Source organism: Haemaphysalis longicornis, unplaced genomic scaffold (assembly GCF_048455015.1).
Source record: "Haemaphysalis longicornis isolate Haplotype H1 unplaced genomic scaffold, Haemaphysalis longicornis Haplotype H1 scaffold_1, whole genome shotgun sequence".
Classification (NCBI taxonomy): Eukaryota; Metazoa; Arthropoda; class Arachnida; order Ixodida; family Ixodidae; genus Haemaphysalis; species Haemaphysalis longicornis.
The window spans coordinates 457,102,660-457,125,499 of NW_027526203.1; the positions used below are offsets into that span (position 1 = coordinate 457,102,660).

Here is a 22,840-nt window from a genome sequence, read left to right on the forward strand (position 1 = left end):
ACTCGTGCCGAAATCGAGACGGCGGCCATTTTAAAAATACTAGTAAAACCTAGTGCACCCGCAGCCCTAGTCATGGAATCGCCTGATCCGGAGAACAAAACTCTCGCCGAGAAGCTCGGGCTTGCATTTAACAACCTCACACCACTTGAACGCTCAATGCTTCCAAGTGCACGAGCGGCAGGAGTTGTGGGATACGCGGATGGACCGGAAAGCGACCATTCCGCGATAGCCACAACAGACGAACGCCCAGCCATCGGCACCGCTGCCTCGTCAGCCCCGTCGCGACGGACGAATACAGACTGGTACGTATGTACCGTATTTTTATTATGGTTAATAATAGTTCAATTTCAGTAGCAGTATCGCTTATGCCAGTTGGCCGGTGTCGTGTATGGAAAGCCATTCGCGCGAGCTCTCTGCTCCGACCAGAAAGATACGAGCGTCAATGCGCGGTGTGTATGGCATTTTTCCCCCAAGGTCAGAGCGCTTTGACGGCGATTTGAAGAAGTCAGCTACGAGCGCCAGCAAGTCCCAGGAGTGAGCTAACGTAAGGGTCCCTGCCGTAATCACTTCCTCGGAAATGAAGCGAGCACACTCGTACTTCCTTTAGCTCTCTTTCTCCTCCGTTTGCAAAGTTCACAAAACGTAGCCACTTGCTTTGCCGAGGTTCGTCGTTGGGCAGCACATGAAAGGAGATCTCACCGGCGGGGATGTCGCACTCCCTCGACGATTTGCCCGTACTACATGGGCATTTCAAAACGCAGAAACGAAATTTCATTGTAAAGTACTCGAACAAACTGAAGTTTTCAGTGGTTGTAAACTGGAAACGAGCTCCTAACAACAGCAGCAAGCCAACATCATTCCGAAACTTCTGCGACGACTGTCACTATCTCATCGACCAGATTTAGAGGAAATCCCCAAGGTGGAGTAAGTTTCTGTAAAGGAAAGTTTGACATCCACCTAAATGCAGCCATACGGCTACAAAGGAAAGCTATACATCTTTCTCGGAAACTTCGCAGTTGAAGAAAAATTCGCCCTGGTCTAGGATCCGAACCCAGGACCACTGCTTAACCGGAGCAGTCGCTCTACCGACTGAGCTAACCAGGAAGCTAGTTGTTAGTAGCGCGAAAGCGAATTGATCAACAACTCGAAGTGAAGGACAGGTGTTAATCGACCAGATTTAGGGGAAATCCCCAAGGTGGAGTAAGTTTCTGTAAAGGAAAGTTTGACATCCACCTAAATGCAGCCATACTGCTACAAAGGAAAGCTATACAGCTTTCTCGGAAACTTCGCACTTGAAGAAAAATTCGTCCTGGTCTAGGATCCTAGACCAGGACGAATTTTTCTTCAACTGCGAAGTTTCCGAGAAAGCTGTATAGCTTTCCTTTGTAGCCGTATGGCTGCATTTAGGTGGATGTCAAACTTTCCTTTACTGTCACTATCTCGTTGCTGCTTGCTGTTCCTTACTCCCCTCGTTTCTATTTTTACCTTTGCTGGCTGGCGATATGACGGCCAACCTCCTGTGAAGGGATTATGATACCAAGGAAGGTCGCGGCTGTGCGTGCTGGGACGGTTTGTTGGCCCCGAAGAGCCTCGAACCCGAAAATTCGTCTGCGCGACGGTGGCGACGGCGAGATGTCAAGTTCGGCTGGCGGTAGTTTCGTACGCATTGGCATACACGCTTGTGTTTTTATTCGGAACTTCAACCGTTTACTCCACCGTTCTTAGTGTCATAAAAGGAATGTGCAGTATGTTTAACGGGCATATAGCTCACTATGCAAACTGGTAAGCCCTGCCTAACTTGCGTTTGCTTTTGCCGGCCTCCGCCAATCGCAGAGCATTCTCGTGTGACATCATAGGTTCTGTTGCGGGAAATGAGCTGGTGGGTCGCATGGTCATTCCCTTTTTTCCTAATTATGTAGCTTATTTGAGCGAAGTTTGTGTTAAAAGTAGTGTCAGTATGGTTCTAACGAGGCAATCTTTCGAATGAACCAAACTTGTGTTTGTGTTTTCTCTTCATGGCTCCTTTAAAATATTTTGCTGGCACGGGAATTTCGTAGTAGTGAGATTTCGTTATCTTACAGTTTGACTGTACCACCATCTCTGGATTTTATTATTCACAACTGTGCCTCTTGTCACTGAGAATGAGCGTCCAATTCTCCTGGTGCTAGCAGTTGTTTTATGGGGGCTAGTTGAACTAGAGGACTAGGTTGAACTTTACAGACGGTATTCACATAGAAGTTTAGAGGGCGATTACTTCTCTTCGCAACAATTAAAACCACCATGACAGTGCCCGCTGTGTCTGCGCATGCGTCTGCATCTCGCAGAAAAAAAAAAGGCCTCGCGTCCATCGTCTGCACTGCTGCCGCCTGATTCTTGGCCGTGGCGTCAACAGATGTGAATAATCAGTGACATTGTGTGGTGATGCTCCACTATTCACTGAACTCCGCATCAGCACTGGAGAATGGAGCCACACTTGGTAAAGAAAGTGGCACGACGCACGAACTGCCTACACTGCTGCGCAATTGCTTGAGAATTGGATATGAGAGTTTTAGCGCTCCATATGCTCCGTGTTGTACGTGCGTACCGTGTTGACTGGGACCTGTCTGGGCACTTGCACATTCGTCGTGGTAGGGTGGATTAGTTTCGCGGGCCTGCCCTCGCCATGCTCGCATATTCGCCATGGTGGGGTGCGCCTCCTCGCCCTTCCCCCGCGCGCAGGCGCAGTCTGGTCCCGGTCAACACCTCGTCCGCACCTTGCCCACGGTACAGTCGTTCAGTACGAAAGCCAAATAATGCTTCCAAAAAAATTGACTGTTCGCGCGCACACGCCGAATGAGATACGATAGTGTAGCAGTGAGTGTATTGTTAGCTGGGAAACGAGTGACATCTATCGGCAAGAGACTCAGCATGTATGTACAACCTCGCCTTAGCAACGGGGATGCGCAGGTCCGGCATGGCAGCGCACACACATGGTTGCCGGCATGCACGCCACGCTAATGAATGCAACCTATTAAGTCCTGAACAGTCAATGCTGCCTGGTAACATAAATAACAATCTCAAACTGCACACGAAACCGAAACTTTAGGCTAAACACTGTTCATATAGGCACTGATATTGAAAATAGGCATTTATAGGTATTTATAGGCATTTACACCCAAATGCCAAAATAGGCATTTATAGGTACAATAGAAACACCATTATAGCCCTCCTCGACATTTAATTCATGCTCGAAAATCAAAATGGTGTGACAGGAAGGCAAGGAACGGCATTTTCCTAAAATCTGGTCTCTAGTGATAACATGAACAAGACGAGGCCAATATTGAAATGCGTGTCACATACAAGCAGCTGTACAATGTCATTTGCTCATGCACAATTTCAGTATGGTGCTGCAAAGATTTTTCTGCCAGGTGAATCCCCAGGAGCGGTGCATTTTTGGTGGCCTCTTTGAGCATTACCATCATACTCAGCCAATCTAAGTCCACTGCAGGACAAAGGCCTCTCACCTAAATTTCCAAAACTTGTTATTTGCTGGTTTCAGGCATGTTTTGTTTATAAATATTCTTTTAGTGACCTTTGGAACTTTCAAGGGAGTTGCAGGCTTCCCTTTTGACCGAGGTAGCAGTTTACTCCGAAGCCTTCAAGGTGCGCCATGTAGCAATGAAAAATCTGCCACTCCCTCGAGTCGATATACAATGCATTTCAAGGCCTTCAAAAGTCCCGCATAACACGTGTATGAGATATGTCATTTAAATGTCAGATGATGCTTTTTGCACGTGTGGGCTTCTCTTTATACTACCGTGTCTGCTTTTAGAAATAAACCAGTTGATAGCAAGTGGCAAACGCCAAATAGCCGACCAACACCTTTTTAAAACCTAAACACAAAATAAGAGTGAAAAATGTCTCAACCTTCATTACTAAACTTAATTTCCAATATTCTATGCCTTTTTTATGCAGCTCTTCTACTTCCATGATTCTTTCAAACTTAAATGTTGACAACCCACCTTCCATTGAAACTCCGACCAGGTTGAGAAGAGAGCAGGCCACCACCCAGTAGGACTCCACATAGCTTGCAAGTAAGGAGCGAAGGAACTCCAGAAAGCCATAGTCCTCCTCCTCCACGGACACCTACAGTAGTTTAGAAATGAGAAGTGGTATCTCAGTAACAAGGGGAATAAAGACCAGTACACACAAATGGCAAACCAAGTTTTTGTACACTTGCTAAGTGACGTAAGTTCCGTTTTGAATGAACATAAATAAACAAAACATGCCTGAAAATTTTTTGTCACACACAGCTAAAGAATTTAAAGGAGCCATGAAGAGAAAACACAAGTTTGGTTCATTCAAAAGATTGTCTCGTTAGAATCATACTGACACCACTTTTAACGTAAACTTCGCTCAAATAAGCTACATAATTAGGGAAAACGGGAATGGTCATGCGACCCACCAGCTCATTTCCCGCAACAGAACCTGTGATGTCACATGGGCTAAGCTCTGCGATTGGCGGAGGCTGGCAGAAGCAGACGCAAATTAGGTAGAGCTTACAAACTAGACGAACGAGCGATTTGCGCTTAAATTTAGGGCACATTCTTTACAAAGCAATAGGAATGATGGGACAAACAGTGGAAGTTACGAAAGCACATGTAAACATAGAAGTACTGATGCGTTCTGCTGTTCGTACTGCGCACAGCATGCTTTGGTTTAGCTGCACAGCACTACGGGGCTTGGGGTTGTCTCAGACGACACTGGACGATTGACGCAAGCAACGGTGTCTTACGTGACCCCATTTGTCGAGCGAGCACTGTTTCAGGGAACGAATATTTTCTCCCAGAACAAAAACAAGCCAGGTTTAAATGCGGGCAAAAACAAACCAAACGCTTGCCACGGTATGGTGGCGCCATCTAGGTTACGGAACGTAAAGAAACGCGGGAACAAACCAACACCGCTACAGGGTGGAGACAACCTTTGAACGGTCCCGTGCCGCCGCAATTGGGCCAACGGGCTCAACGCGTTATTCTTTTCATTTCCCACGAGACCTAGCAACACGAAACAGACAATATGATTCAAACTTCTTCAGTAAACCGCGTTGCGGCGATAATTTTAGCGCGGTTTTGACACAATGACTTGCTTCGGCGGCGAGCGAGCAACCGAACATGGCGGCGCCAGCGTTACGTGTCTCTACCCTGTACGGCGGATGCGTGAATGAAGGTACTCTAGGCTGCAGAGCGGTCGGTTCCCGTGATGTCACTTGGGACCACGAAAACGCACGATTGAGCGGGAAAATCAAAATTTTAACCTAAATTGTTTAATTTCTAAGTGAATAAAGCACCGTTTGTATCCGGACAAACGCTGGGGGCACTATAAAACACGAAATCTTTCGAATAAAACCAACTTGCATTTTCTCTTCATGGCTCCTTTAAACACCCGACCTAACTAGGCCTTGTGTAGACTTTCTCCATACAAGCGCAAACCGCGCAAACGTTCACACCAGCTCATATTGCTCCAAGAACGGTACTTCTATGCCAGGGGCGCACACACTTGAGATATTTCCCTTTTCCATTTTCACACTGACAAGAGTGAAAATGGAAGGGTGAAATAGAGCACGCGATGAGGCGCTCCATGGTGGAGGGCTCCGGGTTAATTTTGACCCCCTTGCGCCGAAATCTTGTACACACAGGTGTTTTTGCTTTTCACCAGTTTGCAATTGGACGTTCATGCATCTTTCTGATGTGAACGACTGCTTGCTCAGCTTCGTGCCCAACGTGACGGCTTTTATCACAGCCGACTTCACACCTAGAGTCTTTCCCTTCCCGTTTGGCGCATTTATGCTGCTCGAATCGCGTGCAGTGCAATAAAAGATAAGGCTGAAGCAGTAAAAAAAAGGGGGGAGGGGGACACACACACGCACACAACTTCAACAACGCAGCTCCTGCGGTGCGCACGAACGAGTGACAACAGTTGCAGGTGAGCATGCCACGGCTGTGCGTACCGAGTGCATTGGCTGCATGCTGTGCGCAACAAGAGGAAGGCGGGAATGGCTTTGCGGGCGCAGCAGCGACCGGCTTTGCACGCGCTGCAGGAGTGCGCATGGCAGGAGTTTCAAACTGCTAAAAATAGTTGTCGCCTTGTGCACTGTCTCAAATCCGCATTGTGCACTGCCATGAAATGCCTTAAAATTTCATTTTTGAACGAAATTCGCTCATTATATCCCACAACAGGTAAATTTTACTTTGTTAAAATGAAGTTTTAAATACATTGGTTTCTATGGGGACTTTCAAGGGGAACCGCGCCATTTTAAAAATCCTTATCTCATAGGGAACATGCTGGAAAGTTACTGTAAATGAAAAATATAGCCTGATTCATAGATTGGCTTCATTGATGCTGCAATAAAATGGCCCCACTTCATTACACAGATGCAGAAAAAGTTACAGCACTGCCCGTGTTTTCTATTCATCGCATTTTACATCGAGAGTGTTAAGAGCGAACACAAAAATAAGAGTGAAACAGCTTATTAACGAGAAGGTTGGTTATCCAACACATCTCTGTCATCTCCGTTCGTCCGGTTTCTTTTTTCTGTGTTGCAAACAGGGCATGCTTCCGCCACAAAGCCTTTAAACATCCTTTCTAATTTATTCCAACATGTTCTTTCCTACCCTGCGGTCACTTTGGCGTTACAGTTAACGTTAAAATTGGGTGGAAAAAAAAAAAAAAAAAGAGCGCTACCCGCGCTTTTTCTTGGCGACTGCAGTCGGCAAGAGTCTACTTTGCCCACAGCGCCCTCTATTCAAAAGACAAGACCACCTCAGGTGGAGCATTTCGTTCATCCCACTCACACCCTTCCAGTACACTCTAGAGCAATTGATGGTGGCTGTTTTTTTTGACGAAAGCAAAAACAAGAATGCCCGTGTGTCAAGTTTCTGCTGTTTAAAAACCCCCAGATGGCCTAAATTAATCCGTAGCCCTCCACTTTGGCTTGCCTCAGCCCAAGTGGAACTTCGGTGCATAAAAAAACCCTCAATTTATGCAGCTTTGTTTCATAAGGTGCTTTCGTTTCCACAGGCGTGCACAAAGTGACTTCTCCGATGATGCTACATGTCCCACAACTAAATGTCTTTGACAATGCCACAGTCAGAGTTGCACTAACGAAGCAGCAGCAAAAGTATATTGACGACTTACAGCTGCAGGCCTGCACGCAAGGTATTCAAAAAACGTCAGGTGCAATGTTGTATGACAAAAACAGCTTTAAGTTGACACTGGAGCCCTCTCACAACATGCAGCACATTCATGGGAAAGCGACCCAAACATCTGCCAATACGAAGGTACAAGGAAAAAAATTATATGGCTTGCACAGACCTTGTATGTTTCGTCCGGGACTCTGGCATCCCCACTTCCGTGCACGTCTTCCCAATCCAAGTTACCTAAACCCGCATGTGGACATCTCCTCCCTGTTCCTGTCGGCACACCCCTCTGAAAGATTATTAAACTTTGATTGGCTTTGTGCACTCTTCATCACAGCCTACTGTGCTGAGAAATCACAACATGGGACTGGGTTACACAAAATGGTTCACCACATGTGCATCCATGTAACATTTCTGGTAGTTTGCTGGTAAAGAATACAGACAGACACAAATCAATATTGCTACATTCAATCACAGGTCATACAGAAAGTGAAAAATTTTCAGTTTGCATACCCTTGGTTGTAGCAATTAAAAAAAAAAAAGCACATGAATACAAACACTGTGTTCCTAAGCTGTGGAAAACTGTGCCACTCACCCCAGACTCGGTGAGGACACTTTCTCGGATAAAGAGGTCCAGGGTATTAATCACTACTGTGCGCGCGTCACTGCACGGCTGAAAATAGACGTGGGAAGGGGGTGGACGTGCGCCATTTGAAATCTGCCTCCTGGCAAGCACAGAAAGAGCACCTACCAAGACCATCCCAAATTCAAGCTGGAGGAGACTCATCAGCTCCAGGCACTTGTTGACCAGCTCGGAGCGTGAGACAGTCACCACGTTGTTAGAGCCATGCAGTGCCGGAAGGCTCTCACCAGCCACGGAGAACAGGGATGTGGCTGAAACAAGGGCCGCTATGAACTGACAGGCACCAGCACGGTGAGGGCCCTTTCCGCAAGCACCCAACCGTTGCTTTCCTTTGAGGGCCAGACACAAGCTGCCTTACATTTGCTAGAAAGCAGACCACTGCTCTGCACAACCTGCGTACGCTCATTACACACTTTGAATTCCCCTACAAACTAGTTAGATTCAAAAACACCAATTCTAACAGTACTTCAAAAGCTAATCATGCTAACTTCCCCTTCAATAACCAACTTGATACCGTTGAAAAGGCCTTCGGTATGGCTGAGCCATTGCTACCGCAGCTGCTGGCACAGGCACGTAGGGAGCTGCCTTATCTACATGCCTACATGCTTTTCCGCACAGATTTGGAACTCAATGTGCCAGACAGACACACGACTCTGCATGCCCAGGGGAGCTATACACACACACTCTAGCCTAACCTTTTTTTTGGTGCCACCCACACTACCAAGTGTTGGGGATCATAGCAAGTGAACAAGAGGAAGAAAATACAGTTGGCCTAAGGCGTGATGCACGCATTTGCTTTTTGTGCTCGCATCCCGTCACTGGTTCAATTCCTAATTGCACTGAACAACAATTTAACGGTGATCACAATTTATAACAGCTCACTCACTTGGCCGTGGCTACCACTATACCTCTTGCATTTTATCCACATTGCGAGAATGTGATTAGGCTCTATTTGACAGCTTCACAGACAAAATGTAAAAAGTGCCATCCAGGTGCTGGCTTTGTTGAAACCAGCACCAGGGCAGCCGACACAATGAGCAGCAGGAGGGCTGCAAGCTGGGCTGGCTGGGAGGACACTCCGGGACAGAACCAGTGCGGACTCGGACAAAGACCAAGGAAGTGCAACACAAGGACAGCCGCTGGTCTAACAACTGAATTTTAATACCAAGAAGGGTGAATATAAGTACTCAACACAAACAATAAACTTCTTAACTTAACTTTTTAACTTGCTCACTGAAACTGTTTGTCATCAAGTGTTGTCATCAGGCCATACCAAGCTTGTTAAAAACACTACTGCCTTGTCATGTTTTTCCTCAGTCGTTTCGAAATCGTGCCAACACTTGATGACAAACAGTTTCAATGAGCAAGTTAAAAAGTTAAGGGAGGCAGGATTTCTACAGGACCTCTTGTCATGGTCATGTGAAAAACTCGTAAAAATCCTAAAAACAAAGTCCGGCTGCCGCGATGTTGCAGAGGACACACAAAAGCCCAAAAAAGTTGCTGTCATCCCATACATTCACGCAATCACGCACCACCTAAAAAAAGTGGGCCATCGCTATGGAGTGCAAGTGGCTATTATAGCTCGCAACAAGTTGCGTTCTGTAGGTGGCAGGCTTGACAGAAAGATAGAGCGGGGAAGTGATAAGAAAGGGGTTGGTTGTGGTGTTAACTAGCGTCACTAAATAAAGGCTTTTAGAGTATCGGCACTCTTTTCTCTCATTGTTATGTGCCGCCGGGATTTCCATTGGTCGGTCGACACCACGTGATGTTAGTTTACACATGGGCGCAGCCATTTTGTTTTTGGGCGCCTCTCCTCTCTCTCTCTCTCTCGGCTGTGCGGGCGCTAGAGCGGCCGGTCGCACTCTGCCCGTCACAACCGGCGGCGGTTTCGTTCGGAGAGATGGCAACACTGCAAGCCAGAAACAAAATGGCCCCCAGACGCCTCCGGGTGCGCGAAGTGGCGGTACTCTTAAGCGTAGCTTATTTAGTGACGCTAGTGTTAACCACAAGAACCGGTATGTCGCCTGCGCAATGGGAGTTGTGTACAGCATTCCTTTACCCTGTGGTCGAACTTATGTTGGACAAACTGGCCGCTGTATCAACGTGCGTTTGAGAGAACATGAATTGTCTTTGAAGGGCCCTCTATCATCCCATCTTTCTTCGCATTGTGCTAAGTGCAGCGAATGCGAATCGAATTTTCCTGCCACTAACATTTTATTTAGGCACCGTAATCAAACAACCCGCGAAATCCTGGAGGCATTCCACATAGCAGAACGAGGTGATAAGTGTGTAAGCCAAACAAGCGTGTGTCTCCATCGTAAAGAGATTGCATATCTGCGTGTGCCTTGACTGTGACATGTGTATATCTAGTCGCGTTATCACCGTGACCTTTGTAAGCTTGTTTCAATCATGTGCAGTGTCTTTTTATTACTTTATTGTTTGTGTTGAGTATTTATATTCACCCTCCTTGATATTAAAATTTAGTTGTTAGACCAGCGGCTGTCCTTGTGTTGCACTTCCTCCGTCTGAGTTCGCGCTGGTTTTATCCCACAATGGCAACCCTCATGGCATCGCTGTTTTGGACAGGGGTGCCTGCACCACATGACATCAGTCTTACACAGTGTGTGTGGTGCAAGCAGCAGCAACATAGTACTGCAGCAGCTGTAAAGCAGCAGACCCAGCTCTGGCTACAGCTCGTTACTGCTTGGCAGAACGGAGCTTGTGAAGAAAAATGTCTCATTTATTTGTTGTTTTGGACTGCTTAGAACAACTTTAGAACCCCCTTTCCCTCTCTGTCTCTCTTTGCTCATAGAATAGAATTTCTGTTGCCAGAGCAGGTTTGGACTGCCCACCAACTGCTTGTGCAATGAATCTTCATCCACCCCGCTAGTGCCTCCAAATATTTGCCAAGGTTGTAAGTGTAACCCTCTCTCAGTAGCTACTGGCAGATGTGTCAGGCTCCACCCTCGTGGCACACCACAATCAACCCTTTGCTCACCACTTCGTGGATGTTGCCCAATATCAGCTTGGCTGTTAGGCACACATCCTGTAACGCTGATCCTTATGCTGAAGGCAGGCAACGTTCTTGACTTTCTAGGGTGTGTGACAACTAAAACTGTTTTAAAATACATTATACAAATCAGCTGGGAGATGCACCCACATACACAAAATGCTATTAACAGTTATCGCAGCTTCAAAATTACGTGTCAGTGCCCCTAAGAGCCAGCTTATAAGGCAGGCTGCAGTTTCGTACCCTACAACCAGCGAGAAGGGTAGGCTCGCAGTAAGCAGGCATTTGAGAAGCATCCCCTCACCGACAACAGCCTCACACGCAAACACGGGAAGCACCGCGTTGGCGTAGTATTGCAGCTCCAACACTGCTGGCAGGTGCAGCGATGGCCGGCAGAAGAAGATCTTGAGGTTGTTGTTCTCCGTGTCGCCCGACGACCACTCCATCTGGACCGTCTCAGTGGTGACCAGCTCCTTGCCGAGCAGAGCGCACGCATGCCGCACCGTCTCGGCCATGTCTTCGTAGCCCATCACGTGGTGGTCCCGCTCGCGAACCATCTCACACAGCCAGCTCAGACTGGACCCTAGCTGCTGCAGTGCAGCGCCCTGCATGAAAACGGTGCATTGGCGAGAGCAATGTTACTGCAGAGTTGGCAATCTCCGGAAAAAGCAGCCACTGCAAGAAACTGCACCTGCTTTATCATTCACCTCTGGTTTTCTTAACTGAAGACACACCAGGCAGCATCTAACCTTTTAAACGTATAAGTAAGCGCGAAAGGAACAAGGACAAACGAAGTGGACGGGACACGGTGCTACAATCAACTCGTTTATTTTCACTGTGATGTCCGATTTTGTATGGGAAGATACACAGCGAATGAAAAAAAAAAAAAAAGGAGAGGGGGACAAGCACAAGCAAATACAAAAAAGGGAGGATGACAGTTCAAACGGCTGCATTACAAAGGCAGAAACTTTTCCAAGGCAAAATCTAATGATTGGATAAGAATTGCAGTTCTTTCTTTGTCAGTGTTATAGAAGCTGTGCTAACGCATTTGTCTTTCAAAGAAACAATCTGGTAGGCCTCGATGGTTTCTCTTGTTAGCTGATCCTCGTGTCGAGGTACCATGCTGGTCTTATCAAAATGTGGCCTACACACAATCTCTGCAGTGTATGCCCAGATGTCCATTTAATCGTCTTATCTACATTGTTCCTATGTTCTCTATGTCGATCATTTAAGCAACGACCTGACTGTCCGACGTACTGCCTGCCACACGATAAAGTAATAGTTCAGGGAATTTTTGGGGGGGGTCCTTGCTAGGAACTGCCCCATAATTCAAAATAGTGGTGTGTAAATGTTCACCAACCTTACCTCCCCCACCCCTGAAAAAGAAAAAAAAATAATGCAGTTCATTCAAAAGAAACATTTTTAGTAAAGATGCAGTCTATGAAGCCGCTCTTGCCACAACCAGTGTTAGCAATTTATACGGTGTTCCCGTCAACCGCGTTGTTGGTCCTTTTAGCCAGAGAATCCATTCTTGCCCCTTGCCATCATCTGTCCATTTTTGAGATGTTGAAAAAGGTGTACTCATGATGTGTTCGGAGTTCGTTCACGGTGGAGCAAAAAGTCCTAGGTGCATCTCAGAAATCTTCAGGTGCCTTCTGGCTTTCGTTACGAATGCTTGTCACGAACCACCGTTGTCACAGTCACAAGCACATTAGGCTATGTCAGATGACAACAAAATGGCGAGCGTGTGCGGAATTAACAGCTACCCTGTGTTCTCGGATTGGGTTCTGGTTTAGCCAAGAGCGCAGTCAAAAGTGCTTCTGGGCGGTTTCAGTTTCATTGGTTTGGGCCATCAACGGTGATTGGGGTAGGGGGGGTGCTTGTTCGGTAATGAGTGAAAACTCAAAATAGTACTCAGGTAATGAGAGGGCGGCGCTTGCACGGGTGGGGGCGCTTGATCGGTATTTTACGGTACTTATACGATGAATGACCAACTCGCCCAAGAAACCACTCTGATGAACTTTTTTAAGCTGGGAAATTGTAGAGACGAAAACAGGTTTCAATTAAGTGTGTGCTGAAGTCGAAGTACCGCCCATTCCTCTCAACCACCGACACAGTTCTCTGATAGGCAGTGCGACCACCGTGCATAATAACCACCATGCTTCCTAACGACCTCCAAGCACTTCCCCACCAGTAACAAAGAAGTGAGAAGTGATAAATTAATACATATTTAGAACACTTTTTTTGCACACTCTTCTACACCAAATATGTTTTTCATGACATAAGGATTATGCTCAGACGACCCGATTTCCTTTGACAAACACTCTGCACTAATAGATGAGCAGTGAAGTAAGAGGAACAGTTCACTCCAACAATATCAGACATAACTATCTAAACAAATTCAAATCTTTTGTGCAACTAAAAGGAACATGTAGCCTCTAAATATGCTGTTACTGAGGTCTTCAAATTAATTTTGAGCCCCTGAAAACCCTTTTAAGTTGAGAGCAAGTATATGAACCCACACAGACATTAATAGTCAAACTTAAGGACAGAAGCAAGCAACATGCTACAGCTATTAACAGTACACAATGCCGCTGGATTTGGATGTAATACACTCTGCAAAATTAAGGTTTCAACAAAGAAATAGCAATGAAGCGAACCCTTACCTTCCTATGTTTTGTGAGCAGCAACAATGCTACCAAGTTCGTGCTCATCAAAGTTGCAGACATTGAAGACTCTGAAAAATCACAAGAAAAAGAAAAATTGACACACGGTCGTCAAACATTCCATGTGGGCAGGCAGAAGCACTTACGGTAGACAACATGGCTGGCCAAGCTCTTGATGATAAGCCGCCTTTTTTCCGCAGCACTGTCTCCACTACACACTGAACTGTTGCTCGAGCACTCTTCGTGCTCATCTGGACTGGGCTTCCCAATCCCCGGAAGGGAGATCGGGCACTCAAAAGAAGAGTCATCTGGACACTGTGTCTTGGCAGTTGCCAGGAAGTCCTGCGACCAAACAAGATTCTCAGGCCGTGACAGTTGCAAAGAGCAGAATTTGCTATGCACTCACTTTCAGCTTGAAGGGCTGGCAGAAGTCCACACGAACAGCACCATAGTTGGAATGCAGTATTCTCCAGATAGATGCAAGCGCCGCTGTGAATGTCTCCATCACTTTGGGTTCTCCCTGTAGCCACAGGAACAGAAACAAGTATGAATAGAAAGAAGTGCAAGCACAAAGAAGATGAACAGTCAGAAAGCGCACAAGCAGAAAAGAGAACTAACCAGCTGCTCCCTGACAAAATTGCCATCCAGCAATTTTTCATAGCTAATGGCAATCGGTACAATGTAGGCGTTACGAATCGCACCTGAAAAAGAAAAAAAAATTGCCTTTACACTCCAACTTGCACAAAGATGAATTCTCAACAGAAAAACCTGAGTATGGGAATACCTTCGGCGAAGGAGCTCACAATGACCGATAGGAGACCGGCCTTAGGAAGACAAGTTTTTCCAGTTCGCGACCTCCCTCCTTCAAGGAAAAACTCCACGCTGTTCTGGTCTTTCAGAATCTGCTTCAAGTACTGCAATGACGAAGGCCTCCCCATGATCAAGGTGCATCAATGTGTGCCCTTTCCCCCCACAGATCAGACACTACACCAATCCCTCAGGTGTTTGGTAAGCAAAACTGAACACTCCTTACACACACACACACACACACACACACAATAGCATGCAGCATGCACCACTGTCCAGTTACTGCCAGAGCCGCTGACCTGGTCTCATTGCAATTCAAAGGAGTACTAACATGAAATTTTCTTGTTACGTTTTTTTCGCTGCTATGAATGCCTAATAACCCACTAATCATAGAATGGCACATTAGACGGCCGATCACCGCGTAAACAATTATTTACAGCGTGGTTTATTCGTGTCAGTTTCGGTTTCCACAAAACAAACGCGGAGCGACCGCCATGACAGAAGGTAGCACCTGACATCACCATTCTTGTCACATCGCTGCCGGTCCGGACACACGCGCGCGAGCGAGAGCACGGGCTCGCCCAGACCGGCCGAGGTCTTCACCATCCGTGCGTGCGCCCGGGCAGCATGACGTCAGTCCCAAAACCATGACGTGTACACACAGTGTAGCAGACAGTGCCAACCACAGGCAGTGCGCCGGCTACGTCACGGGAGCCCCGACGTCAACAGTTTGGGGCAAGTATCAGATGATGTCACGCTGGCCCGCTCTGGGCTTTCTCGTGCGGGCAGCGATTAAAATGGATTTAAAATATGTTATACTGAATGGTTACTGTTGAAACTTGCTAGGAGATATCTCCTGATAAAAAGGAATCATTTTACATAGCTATCTCAGCTTTGAAATTTCGTGTCAGTACTCCTTTAAGGGAAAACTGCAGTGCTTCCTGAAGTGTTTCTGTTAACATGTAAATCAATGGTCCATGCTTTGCAGAGCAAAACATAACAAGGCAATGAAAATTGGTTACGTCAGCAAGAGAAGTTGCAAAAATTTTGAGGCATCTAAATGCGTGAAAGACAATAAAGATGTTGCTTCAAACTGTCACCCTTCTACCTCTAACGAATATATGTACTTAAACGCTAAATGTAAACACATCAACTGTTTCGACTGACTAACAGTCATAGTTGAACCTTCGTTCACACACAAAGCCCAGTACAACTGAAAGCTCAAATCATGTTGCATGGCCCTTTTAAAGTTGAAGTAATTCAACAAGCACACTGTTGTGAAGCGTCATTGCCACACCTGAGCCAACCATAATCCCCCCCCCTGTTGCAGCCTAAGGCAAGGTCACTTAGCAGGATGAGACAAACATTGGACAGTTTTCCTTACTTGTTCAAGAACTGCTCTGTACACATGATCCTTGCGTCCATCCTTGTAATCCAGTCTCCTCTTTATGAAGAAGCCCCCCAGGCCTCGCAACAGTGTCCTGAACGTGCACAAAGCAACTGTGAGCAACACAGCGCACACAAGTGGTACTCAACTTGTCGACAGTACTTGCCCAAAGAACGGAATGCGCAGGTTGTCCCCTGCAGCCACAAGTGGGACCCTTAGACCGTTCAGGTACAGCAGGTAGGTCACCAGGATGTAGTCCAGGTGGCTCCGATGCAGAGGCAGGTACACCATGGGAATGTTGCTCTGGAGGCAACAGTTTGTGTATGCATTATGTACGTCCCCCCTCCCTGAATTCAGCCACCCAAGGGCTCACCTCGCTGGCTTCCTTGAGCATGTCGATCTGGCCCTTGGGCACATAGACACCAGTCAGCATACGGGACATGATGCGGTGCATGAGCCACACGGCCACCCTGCAATCCAGTCTCAATTCTACATAGGCCCAAAGGAATGCCAAATCAGCTCACCTGAGCAGCACGGTCGAAACGGACGCTTGCATACGCTGCAAGATGCTGGCGGCCCTTTTTCGATGCTCGTCTCTGTCGGCTGCAAGGCACCATTCACGCTGCACTCAAAGGACTGCACTCAAAGGAAAGACTCCACTCAGTAGCAGATTGCTGCTGAAAACTTACTCTCTGGATCACACTCGATGGCCCGGCTGATGGCATCCTCAACACTGGAACAAAAGTGGCACGCATTTGCAACCCAGGTATTATTGTGGGGAGGCTTCTAAAGGTACCTTCGAGACTGGAGGATGTCTTTGGAAATGGGCTTGTATTCATGATGTGCGCCTCTGAATGTCAGGCAAATGTTCTTCAGAAATTCAACTGGTGTCAGCCAATTCCTAAAAAAAAAAAAAAATGCAAGAAAGAAAAAGACATTAAATTAAAAAATGGAACTACAAGAACCAGGAATGACCTCCACCAAAGTTAATGGTAATATGCAGCCTACCTGCAATGGGATGGTATGTGGAGAGCATTCTCAAGGCATATAGAAGTATCGTGTCTGTCGACAAACTGGCTTGACTGAAAGAAATATGTCAAGTGAACACAATAAGTGCACAGTCTGATGGTAATGCTTACAACACAGGAAAAAATTGAACTTGGGTCTCAAAATTCTCCCGAGGCTTTTTGATTAGCCGCAGGGCAACTCCATGATAGAGCGCACATGCATGTACACTTGTATTTCTAGTTTCCTTTTTCTTCTGATTTTTTTTTTTTTTTTCAAGTTATGCACCCATCGTTTAGCAGCCTGAAAATTTTTCCAGGGTGTCTACCAATTCTACATTTAAAATTCCCTGACTTTTCCAGGTTTTCCCTGACAGTTCTAAGCATAATCCCTGACTGATATGCCTGCTCAGCAAAAACTCCAAATACAGATAGCTAGCGAGCCACCCAGTGGTTAAAAAAAGGACAGGGCACTTGCATTAACTAGAACACACTACCTGATTACAATCCCTTGCTCGTAAGGAACCTTTAGCCAAAAATACAGTATTAAAAATTTTAGGCAGAACAACTGATGTGCAATAACAAATGGAACACCTTTCACTCTTTCAGAGACTTGATTTCTTGCTGCAGCAGAAAATTCTTAAGTTCTGCATTTTTCATGAGCTTTTGCATTTTCAATGCAAGTTCTCTTACAAGAGCAGCGGTTCTCTTCTTCTTTCTTAAAAGTCCCACAAATACAACCATTCCTTCTTCATCACCACCACCACCATCATCATCAACAGCCTATTTATGCCCACTGCAGGACAAAGGCTTCGCCCATTGACCTCCACCCACTCCTGTCCTGCGCTGCCCAAGTCCATCCTTTGCCCCCGAATTTCCTTATTTCATCCCTCCATCGTGTTATTGCCCTTCCCCTTCTTCTAGTCCTGTCTCTGGGTGCCCATTCTGTTAACCCCTTGGTCCACTTCTTTTTCTTTATTTTAAGTGATACCTTCTACTCGAGTTTGCTCCCTGATCTATGATGCGAAGTGTTCCTCTGTCATTACCCGATCCAGGATCCTAAGTGTTTATCATTATTCGCTTCATGGCCCGTTGGACAGCATTCAGTTTGACATCGCCGGTAAAGCGCATTCGTTAAACTTTCTTTTTAGGGATAGAGGTAGCTTACTTTTCATTATTTGCAAGTGCTTGCTGAGTGCACCTCATTCTATTCCTATTCTGCGCCGTATTTCTTTTTCATGGTTGGAATCCGCACTGACCACCTGTTCGAGGTAGTTATATTCTGCAACTTGTTCAAGCGTTGTGTTACCTACGCTGAGTAGGGTGCATTCAGCATGTTTGTTACATCATTACTTCAGATTTGTTCATATTTATTTTTTGTTCGATGGCCCCACTTTCTGATTGTAGTTCAAGCATTTTTGCATGTGTTCTGCAGACTCATCGAGCAAGACCACATGGTCTGCAAACCTGAAATGGCTCAAGTATTTCCCGTTTATCCATAGACCTGAATTTTCCCAGTCAAGCTTCCTGAATAGCCCCTCCAGACATGCTAGAACAATTCTGGTGAGATGGGATCTCCCTGCCATAGTTCCTTCTAGGTTCGGGAACCTTTCGGTTTGCTGGTGAAGGACTATCCTGCCTGTACATCCCTCATATATTTCGTCTAGGAGCCTTACGTTGGTTTCCTCCATTCCTTGTTTCTTTAATGCTTCCAATACTGTTGTGGTGTCTATTGAATCAAATGCTTTTTCATAGAATATAAATTTCATGTCAACAGGTTTATTATACTCTGTGGATTTTTCTATTACTTGATTTATGACATGATGTGATTCATTGTAGGTTATCCTTTTCTAAACCCAGCCTGATCCTTGGGTTGTTGGAAATCTAGGCTGTCACTTCTGCACTTAACTATTACTTTGGTAAACAGCTTGTACACAACTGACAGGCTGCTTGGTCTGCAATTCTCAAGGTCTTTGGTGTCCCCCCTTTTGTGAATCAGAACTAAGTTGGATTTTTTTCCAGGCTATTGGCAATCTAGAGTCCTTAAGCATTCTGATTAGTTTAGCAAGCTTTTCCGCAACGACATCTTCTCCCTCCTCTAAAAGGCAACTGGTTATGTCGTTCTCACCTGCAGCTTTTCCTCTTTTCATGCTCTTGAGAGCTTTTTCAATTTCGTCTTTGGTACTAGTGGGACTTTGTGAGCTAAGCCTGTACTCTTAGTTGTTTTCCCTGGTGTAACCTCACATGAATATAGCCTGGTGTAGAATCTTTCCGCTACTTTTATTATCTCGTAAATGTTGTGTGTCATGCTACCCTACTCGTCTTTCAGTGCATACACTGACTTTGCTGATAGCTAGCTTCCTCTTAGTTGTTCTTAAGCTTCCTCCTATTTCCAGTGCTTCCTCGATCACTACCATGTTGTACGCACAAATGTTTCGTTTTACATCTGCTAATTTCGACAGCCCTGCTAATTCAATTTGATCCACTGTACTCACAATTTCATGTTCTTACATTTGGAAATAACTTCCTTCATTTTCGGTGTTAGTTTTCTAGTTTGTTTTCTGCTTGCTGCTTCTCCCACAGCTACTGCAGGGTTCGTGACTGCTGTTGCTAGACTGTTAATTAGTGTGTCAACAACGTTTTTGTTCTCATCAATTAAAAGCGCGAATTTGTTCTGAAAGGTTATTTTAGCTCCTGCATCCTGGCTATACCCGACTCCATGGTGGATTTGCTACGTTCCACTAGTGTACCCTCTTTCTCTTTTGAGATTTCGCCTTATTATACACATAACCATCCTATGATTGTTGCTCCAAATCTTGGCTAGCACCTCCATGTCCTGACTTCCTGTTCAATTCATTCTTCCATCTTCTGTTAGCACTACGGACAATAGGTCCTTTAGACCATCCAGAGAATTTGTAGCATCATCTAGCTCACGCGTAGGGCTGTGCCAGCAGTTGGCAGTCAGTTGGGAGATAGAAGTAATTAACCGTCTCAGTTTCCATGACCGAGCCATGTTTTTGAAGAATTTCCTGACAATTCCCCGACTTTTCCAGATGTGCCCAGATTCCCTGACAACTCCAGGTTTTCCCTGCTTTCCAGGTTGGTAGACACCCTGTTAATCGTTTCCCCAGAACGCCCGTACTCTGCAAGAAAAAAAGTTCTTAATCTGGCATGGGTGACCTACTGTTTCTAGTTTTCACAGGTTTTTTACAAGCTTGGGGCTTTGCACAGGGCAAGGTATAGGTATAAGTTTTATTTAAAATTTGAAACCAGAAGCTGCACCAGAATGAACTAGCCTCAAGCAAGTTTTGTGTCCTGCGACGAAATAAAAAAAAATGCAGAAAAACGTTAAAGACAGCTGATGTGTGGCAATGTGAAAGCACTACAATTTTATTTCAAGCTACACGATCCGCTATGTCTGTCGTGATTACGTCAACCGTTGCAACAATGCCTTCATCATCAATGAGATATACGGGTAGCAGGTAATCTCCGCACTGTAATGGTTGCGGTGGTATTGGCTGGTGCAGCTGCAGGAAGTGCCAGCCTTTGCTCGCCATGTGGCGTTTTTGGGCTACCTCGCATCACCTTCTCAGGTGTAATTTTGTTGGCGACCACGTATCACAGCTGCTGCTGAGGTAGACGCTCCACAGTCCGTCGCAGTAGAGACGGCAGAAACGTGTTCAGTGGTGAGATTGTGCCCCTCGTTACCACAGTCATGATCCTGTTGGCATTGCGTCGTTTTCTCCTTTTCTCCATCCCTACGCGTTGGAGGTGGGGCCAGTCGCTCTCGTTAGCCCTACACACATGCTACTATGTAAACCTTTCTAGCTAGCTACTTTTGTAATTAGCACGCTCCAGCTACTTCTGTAGGCCTCCAGTGGTGCGATTGCGTCTTCTCACTGTCATCATGATCCTTGCCCCTTTGTGCTGCTTTTCTTTATCTCACCCTTGTTAGCTCTACACAGACACTAGGCATAAATTATCTGAAAATTACTGGGAAACTCCACCGCCAGTAAATGCCTTAGATGCAAAGATGGCTTGGCATGGGAGAATTGCTTGCAAAATTACATGAAATCCCCCTGAATGAATTGAAATTACTTAAAATTACACACCCCACATTCAGTGAGGAGGATGTCATGATACTTTAACATAACGTGCTGTTGGGCGAGTTGGTACATACTGAATGAGAGGCTTAGAGCAAAAAAGACGAGTGTGTGTTATGTTAAGGGCAACTGCGGCAACATAGTATTCAAGCTCAGTAGTGAAAGGAGGCCAAAAAGCCAGCCGGGCCATTTAAATCAGGATTAGGAAGCAGAGAATGCTTGGCCCTAAAGATATTCGGTGTATTATGTCTGCAACACCATTGTGATAGATAACTAGACCATATCCTGCCAGCAGAAACGCGCTCATCCAGGACGGCCAGTCAGCTTTTAACTGATAGGTGTGCGAAGGTCAATCCATTCCCTCCTTTGTACCAGGGCAGCATGCAGTTAGTTTTGTTATTGGCACACCGTAAAATATCTTTTTCGTCCATGCATTCTTGTCACTCAATTCTGTCCTTTAGTTATAAAAACACTGCCAACCTGCAAAAGAGCGCGATCTAACGAGTCCCAACCACAAGAGCATAACATGCATGAGCACATCTTCAATTCAACATCGCAAATGAAAACGCGAACTAATGGCTTAACGAAAACGAAATAACAGCTATACCAGCATAGTGCCTGCAGTATGCACCAGTGTTTTCATGTCTACGTGTTCATGAATATGCATTAAATTTAAGTGCAAATAGCTCGTTCTGCGAGCTTATAATCCCTGTTGAATTTGCGTTGGATTATGCCAACCGCAATCGCACAGCTGCCCATAACACGTCATGGGCTCTAGTGCAGGAAATGAGGTAGTGGGTAAAGCTTGTAGTAGTAGTAGTAAAGCTTGCTTGTAGTAGTAAAACTACTACAAGCTTGTAAAGCTTGTAGTAGTAAACCTTGCATTAAAAGTGGTGTCAATGTTATTCTAACGAGGAAATCTTTCAAATGAACTAAACTTGCATTTTGTCTGCATGGCACCTTTAAAGGGGCCCTGAAAGAGGTTTTGCCAATACATGGGTGTTCACATTTTCTGGTAAATCATGTCCTAGTAATCACCTCCTTTAAGAATTTTGTTAAAGCGATAAGTATTAGTGGAGTTATTGCAAATCAAACATTGCATTTTCGCCCGCACCGCGATTCTCTTTCGTTTTGTCCACCTCCTTGCACCACGCGAGTGTGACTGCCCATGATGCCTCGCTGCTCAGTGACGCCTGCAAGAACATCCGGTTGCGGGCATCGTCTGCAACTGCCTGCAATATTCTGCGCTAATGCATCGCTCTGGGACAGGGTCGTCTGACTTTCTGCATTCCGTTTGGGCCGTTTCTTTTATCATTTTGCTCATGAATACTGCACTCCGCTCATGGCTGGAAAAGCTTATGTAAGAAATGGGGTGAGACTTTTATGCTTTCACACCATGTCGAAAGATCACGCAAAAAGAGAATGACCCTGTCACGACGCATTTGCGGCGACGACATGTCTTGGCACATATGGGGGTGCAAAATATGTGAGCGAATGGCTAAAGAATCGCCTAAAATTTGTTACAGTGAGCAGGTACATGGGTTCCGAATCGACGTCAGTTTATATATTGCTTAAGTGGCCGCTCATTCGCGCCAATATCAAGCTTGGTCGTGTTGTGGTGACATCATGCGTGCGCGAACACAGGCACTTACCGTATAGTATTCCATTCAATTATTCCGATGGTTCCAAACATTTATAACCGTAACAAAAAAGCAGCCGAAGGTTTGCACGGTATGGCACAGGGACCTTTAGTGTGTCGTGCATTTCACTTTCCCCTCCCCCTTTACTTTCCGGGAACTTCTACGCGGCACTGTGTTTATCAACTACTAGACAAGTACGCCATAACAGATATTACGAGCAGTCTCGGAAGTGTAGTGAGAGTTTCGGGGCCGGGTGCGCCTGCCTCTTTGTTCAACTGGCATATGATTGCACGAAGCAATTATTCCACCCTCGCTTTTTTCCCGATAGCCTGGAGCCCCTTTTCTCTCTACAAAGGCTGTTCGTACATTTTTTACATGATAAGTGCTGCCAATTGCGATATGTGG

At 45.9% G+C, this 22,840-nt stretch overlaps 1 protein-coding gene across 1 annotated transcript in view; it reads right to left on the reverse strand.

Moving 5' to 3' along the window:
• Mino (glycerol-3-phosphate acyltransferase mino) overlaps positions 1–22,840 on the reverse strand; it is a 100,031-nt gene that overhangs the window by 10,953 nt on the left and 66,238 nt on the right. Inside the window, exons 4-20 of the mRNA XM_077687877.1 lie at positions 16,697–16,770; positions 16,485–16,589; positions 16,378–16,421; positions 16,213–16,291; positions 16,062–16,158; positions 15,855–15,991; positions 15,686–15,782; positions 14,279–14,408; positions 14,113–14,195; positions 13,901–14,014; positions 13,641–13,836; positions 13,495–13,565; positions 11,133–11,433; positions 7,927–8,069; positions 7,771–7,848; positions 7,351–7,464; positions 4,002–4,125 (exon numbers count right to left, since the gene is read on the reverse strand). Of these exons, the coding sequence (XP_077544003.1) occupies positions 4,002–4,125; positions 7,351–7,464; positions 7,771–7,848; positions 7,927–8,069; positions 11,133–11,433; positions 13,495–13,565; positions 13,641–13,836; positions 13,901–14,014; positions 14,113–14,195; positions 14,279–14,408; positions 15,686–15,782; positions 15,855–15,991; positions 16,062–16,158; positions 16,213–16,291; positions 16,378–16,421; positions 16,485–16,589; positions 16,697–16,770 (1,987 nt within the window). The remainder of the gene's footprint in view (positions 1–4,001; positions 4,126–7,350; positions 7,465–7,770; positions 7,849–7,926; positions 8,070–11,132; positions 11,434–13,494; positions 13,566–13,640; positions 13,837–13,900; positions 14,015–14,112; positions 14,196–14,278; positions 14,409–15,685; positions 15,783–15,854; positions 15,992–16,061; positions 16,159–16,212; positions 16,292–16,377; positions 16,422–16,484; positions 16,590–16,696; positions 16,771–22,840) is intronic.